The sequence below is a fragment of the Pelodiscus sinensis genome, chromosome 2 (assembly GCF_049634645.1).
Source record: "Pelodiscus sinensis isolate JC-2024 chromosome 2, ASM4963464v1, whole genome shotgun sequence".
Taxonomy (NCBI): Eukaryota; Metazoa; Chordata; order Testudines; family Trionychidae; genus Pelodiscus; species Pelodiscus sinensis.
In genome coordinates, this window is record NC_134712.1 from 70003134 (window position 1) to 70008893 (window position 5760).

At 37.7% G+C, this 5760-nt stretch overlaps 1 protein-coding gene across 2 annotated transcripts in view; it reads right to left on the reverse strand.

Annotated features, from left to right (window-relative positions):
- The window catches only part of SPIDR (scaffold protein involved in DNA repair), a 348017-nt gene that overhangs the window by 9984 nt on the left and 332273 nt on the right, over positions 1-5760 (reverse strand). For both annotated transcript variants that reach the window (XM_075920729.1, XM_075920730.1), the window contains 2 exons: positions 3723-3933; positions 2553-2705 (listed from right to left, as the gene is read on the reverse strand). In XM_075920729.1, the coding sequence (XP_075776844.1) occupies positions 2553-2705; positions 3723-3933 (364 nt within the window). The remainder of the gene's footprint in view (positions 1-2552; positions 2706-3722; positions 3934-5760) is intronic.

Genomic DNA, 5760 nt, shown 5'->3' on the forward strand with positions numbered 1-5760 from the left:
AGACAAACTCTGTAGACACATGTGGGGAGGTGTGCAGGATAGATATAATTAGAATTTGCAATTACAAGCTTTTGCATAACCTGCCACAATATATGAGTGCCTCTTTTCTGAATGGAGAAAAGGTAGTTCTCCACTTGTTAAGTACATCTCTGCCCTCATTTTTTCCACCAGAACTTCATTTTTAAAGTTATTTTTAAATTGTCCTTATTTTGGTAGACCAGTTTCTTCTCTCTAAGCCTTCTGATTTATTTTCTTCTATTGTACATGTTATGGAGACATGGTGCTGATGCTAAATATGGTAATACAAAAAATTAGAGATAAAAATAGAGAGGAATTTTATAGATTAGATTACCAAAAGAATTAAGATTCACTCTTATTTGGATGAAGATGTGAGCTTCCCAATAAGAGCATCAAAGATGACAGCAAAAGAAGAGTACTTTCCAAGCCAACTCAGAGCATTGGGAGGCACCCTGATCAGATTACAACAACATACGTTCCACTACAGGAAATGGTTTGCAGAGTCTAAACAGGTTTAAATGCTGTACAGAAAGATCAAGTCCACAGTTTTTCCTCAATTTAAGGTAGTTTTAGACTCTGGCCCTGAGATCTCTCTCTCAAGGAGCTGATAGAGCAGGTATCTGAGCCTTTAGCAATCATCTTTGAAAAATCATGGAAGTCAGGAGAGATCCCAATAGACTGGAACAGGGCAAATATCTATAAAAAGGGAAATAAGAGCAATCCAGGAAACTACAGATCAGTCAGTTTAACTTCTGTGCCAGGGAAAATAATGGAGCAAGTAATTAAGGAATCCATCTGCAAACATCTGGAAGATAATAAGGTAATAGGTAACAGCCAGCATGGATTTGTAAAGAGCAAAGCATGTCAAATCAATCTGATAGCTTTCTTTGATAGAATATTAAGCCTTGTGGATAAGGGAGAAGTGGTAGACGTGGTATACCTAGATTTGAGTAAGGCATGAGACATCATCTTGCATGACCTTCTTATCAATAAACTAGGTAAATACAACCTAGATGGGGCTTCTATAAGGTGGGTGCATAGCTGCATAACATTCTCAGAGAGTAGTTATTAACGGTTCACAATCATGCTAGAAGGGGTTCCACAAGAGTCTGTTTTGGGAACGATTCTGTTCAATTTCTTTATCAATGACTTATATCAGGGCTATTCAATATGTGGCCCATGGGCCACATGCGGCCTGCAGCCCATTTGTTTGCAACCTGCGGTGCGCTTTGGATTTACGCAGGGGCTCAACCTGCAAGTGGAAGCCAAAATGAAAAAGTAGTCAATATAATAGTCTTCTGTTAGTCTATAGGTTTTAATAGTTAAATTCCTGGACTGTCATTGCTCATTAAAAGTGCTGTCATATGGGTGGAAATCAGGTAAATATTGCATTTTATTAATATCAGCAGAATTGTCTTAAATAGAGCCTGTATGTTGTGTAGTCTTGCCTTAATCTTTGTATTCATGCCCGTCAGTGTGAAAGAAGCTATTTGCATATATATTTGCATGTACATGCATGCACACTTAAGTTGCAGCCTTCCGCATGTGCTGTGAGTATCATCGTGGCCCCCGGGGCTTCCAAAGTTGAGCAGCCCTGATTTAGATGATGGTATAGAGAGTACAATTATTAAGTCTGCAGATGATATCAAGCTAGGAGGGACTTCAAGTGCTTTGGAAGATAAAGACAAAATTCTAAATGATCTGGACAAACTGGAGAAATGGTCTGAGGTAAACAGGATGAAGTTTAATAAGGACAAATGCAAAGTACTCCACTTAGGAAGGAACAGTTTCACACATACAGAATGGGAAGTGATTGTCTAGGAAGGAGTACTGCAGAAAGGCATCTAGAGGGTCACAATGGACCACAAGTTAAACATGAGTCAACAGTATGACATTTGCAAAAAAAATCAAACATGATTCTGGGATGCATTAACAGAAGGGTTGTAAGCAAGACATGAGAAGTCATTCTTCTGCTCTGCTCTATGCTGATTAGGCCTCAGTTGGAGTATTGTGTTCATTTCTGGGCACCACATTTCAAGAAAGATGTGGAGAAGGTTCAGAGAAGACCAGTGGAAGTATCAAGCCTACCTCTCATGCTCAAGTCCTTACTTGCATACCTAATCTTTCTGTAAAAGAATAATTTTACTGCAGATAATATTATACCAATTGGTAAGACATATGAAGTGAAAGAATGAGACATTTTACAGCAAATATTTGTGTGTATACACATATGCACATGAGCATACACAAGCATTAATGAATGGAAAAATGAACCGGGCAGAGCTAAAATGAACAATCGTGTGCAGGGGAAAAAAGTCTTCCACGGTAACATTTGCAAGTAAAAGGCAAGCAAAGGCCAGGAAGAGAGATAAACATGACTATACTAATGAGACACAGCAACTCCTTCAAATCATTTCCCCCTCCCCCCTTTTCTTCAATACATCATTTTATTCAAGATATTAATACTGGGACTTAAATGCATAAAATAAATACAAATACTTAGTAATATTCATTTCAAAAAAGGCTGTACCAACCTTTTATGGTACAAATGGAATTGGCCTGTGTTGTAGAATCCAGTTCATCTAGTTTGACAGGGCCAGTCAGTTCACTAAAGTCAGCCTCAGGAGCCGTGTACAAAAGGGGCTTTTGTAACAAGAGAACGGTACGTTCAACACAAATAATCCTACCTACCAACAAAGACATTTCAATTTATTACAATAACAAGGAAAAAGGTGACCATACTGTCATGGCCAATAAAGACAATATTCTTTGCCAGTTACTAACCAGATACCTGGATTATTTCAGGTTTAGACTGCATCAATCTATTTGGTTTTTGAATGAAATACACATAAAGCTCTTGATGAAGTCAGTTGCTTCTGGGCAAAAAGATTTTGCTATGTCAATTTTTTTTTAAAGATTCAAATTCCATTCAAACAGGATTGTAAATTGTTCACTGGAAGCTTGTGTTTTTGTCTGTTGTTTAATCATATAAGTATTTACTTCTCTTAGAAGTGTTCTTATTCTGTCCCAAGGCAAGGTACATACAGCACTTTTACTCTCCAAAGCAGGAATTACCTAAACTTTCTCACCTGCCCTAAATACCTCACCTAATTTGCATACTATGGACCAGATTTCAGCTCCTACAGGCATATAAGTTGTTCAATGGATTTGGCAACAAGATATGGAACCTTTCATAAGTAGGTGTCAGTGGCTCAAACCCTGGCTGAATTGAAGGTAACTTGCATTCACTAATATTGGATGTCCTATAGTCTTAAACTTCCAGCCCACCGGCCATTTCCAGCCAGAGCGATTGCATAATCCAGCCTGGGACTCTCAGTGGGCCAGGGAAGATGTACTGTCCCTTATTGGCCCCCAAGCTCCACCCTTTCCCACTATCACTCTTCCCTTTGCCCCCCATGGCACCTGTCCTTAAGGACACGACCTCGGGGATCACTAGGGAGCCCTGGTGCCATGTGGCAGCAGTGGTCAAGCTCCCTGCAGCAGCACTGGATGAGAATACTTGCTCCGTTGCTTTTGACCCACGAAAGCTTATGCCCAACTAAAATTCGTTAGTTTTTTACAGGACTCCTTGTTTTTAAGTGTGGCAGAATGTTGCATGTCTGTATTAAAGATTTGAATGGCTATGGGCCACACTGAAATTATTTTGGCTCCAGTTGCCCCAGGACCACGAATAAACAGCTTACCATTTCCTTGTAAAGCATCCTTGAAGAAGATAGTGCAGTGGGAAGCACTGGTGAGTGCCTCCATCACCTTCTTATCGAGAACACAAGATGAGGCAAAATATATTGGTACAGTCTTTGGATTTCCACAGTTGCCTTTAGCCCCGTTCTGCAGTGTGAAATCCGTCACAAACAACCAAAACTCCTTTTGGCCCACAGACACACTACATTTTACCTAGCATTTCAAAAAAGAAGGGCAAAACATTTTCATTTAATTGTAATACAATTTGATTAAACTAATAGCAAAGCTGAAAACTAAAACAAGTCCATCTCTCATAACATACAAAATTCATATAGACCATAATGTTTAGGTTTGGACAAGAAGACAAATCAAGGTTAGGAGACAGGATTAGTTAATATGTTAACCCTCTCCCTAGCATAGATTCAGATGAACATATTTTATTTTAATTTAACTGGTCAAGGTTGACCTGAGTAGAAAACCTTGGGTTAACTCAACCAGTTAGTATTCAATACAGCTTGCTCCTTCCACACTAGGCTTTTAAAATACATTAGTTAAAATGTGTTAGCTAACAACATTTTACCCCTTTTATGTTAGTCTGGACAAGGCCTTATATGAATTTTGCAGTTAAAAAACAAAAAAGTGTCAGACTGACATTATTCCTACATAAGCAAATTCATATTGTCATCAGACTCTTTCATGTACACAACTCTCTAGGTAATAGCTCATATACAGGTTACAAAAGTGGATGCTTTTTGTACTGGTGAACAAATACCATCTGAAAAATACATATAAATATAAACTAAATCATTCATAAAGTATTCTGAGAGAAACAAGGGAACCCGTCCTGACTACATAAGACTTCTGTCAGTGTAGAACAGTGAGCAATATATTCTGATGTTGCTAAAACAAACAACATGAAAACAGATGATGTCACAGCCAAAATACCTAGACTTTGTTAGACTTCACATCTGAAAACATGATTAGCAGAACTTCATTAATGTTTCTAAATGTCTCATATTACTTTGATGAACACATTAGACAGAGGGATATTAAATGTATTAAAAGATCTACCAATATCAGCTGGCTAACATTTTGCAATTTGTGTTTCTTGCGTCTGTTGCAATGCTTTTGTAATTCTCTCTCTTTGTTCCCAATCCACCTTAAATGCTTCAGTGTTTTATTTTATGCCTATAGTTCATGCAAAGTCAACACTCAGGAGCAGCTCTATAATAATGAAATAGTGTATGCGCATGATACGGAAAATATTTTTTAAGTAAATAAACTTATTTTAGATTCAAGACAATATTATGAAAGTTGTGTAATTTTTTTTCTGAAGAATTTATGATTTTTAAAACAATATTTCAGAGCTTAGATAATATGGCGATGGGTGCTACCAGAACACCATGCACAGATGCATCTTTTTAATTTTGCAATAATATATTACAATTTTAATTGAAGCATATATTTAGAATGCACTCAGCAAATTCCAGAATCTTCATAATCTCAATTATTTATTGGAATTTAATTCTAACTTCCTCCATCTTACCTTGTAGGGCTGTAGCATGAAATCACCCATTTATAAATTATATCTACCAACGTAACCTCATGAACTGAATCCCAATCTTCATGAATGGGATTTGGATTACTTTGTCAGTAACCTGTTAAGAATTGCCTTTGGAGAATCTTTTACTGTAACTTTTTCTTGTTATATATTGTAACTGAAACCTCATTTAAAACTTTGTACTGCTTCAACTCTTTTTAAAATTATGTGTGTGTCTATGTAAAAGTGTGAATGTGTGTGTAAAGGAATCAGTCCCTGAAGCCAGCCTGTCTGGAGACCAGCTGCCAGCACCACCTTGATGGCTGAAGAACAATGTGAGCAAGCCTTGCAAAAGAACCCACCCAAGAAAGATGGGAAAAAGTCCTATCAAGAAAAGGTCAAAGTCCCATCTTCAGTTAATTAGTGACTCATGGTCACACAGTGTCCTGGGGCAGTGGGACAGAACAGGCTCCATGGACTAAAACAATTAAAAAGATGAG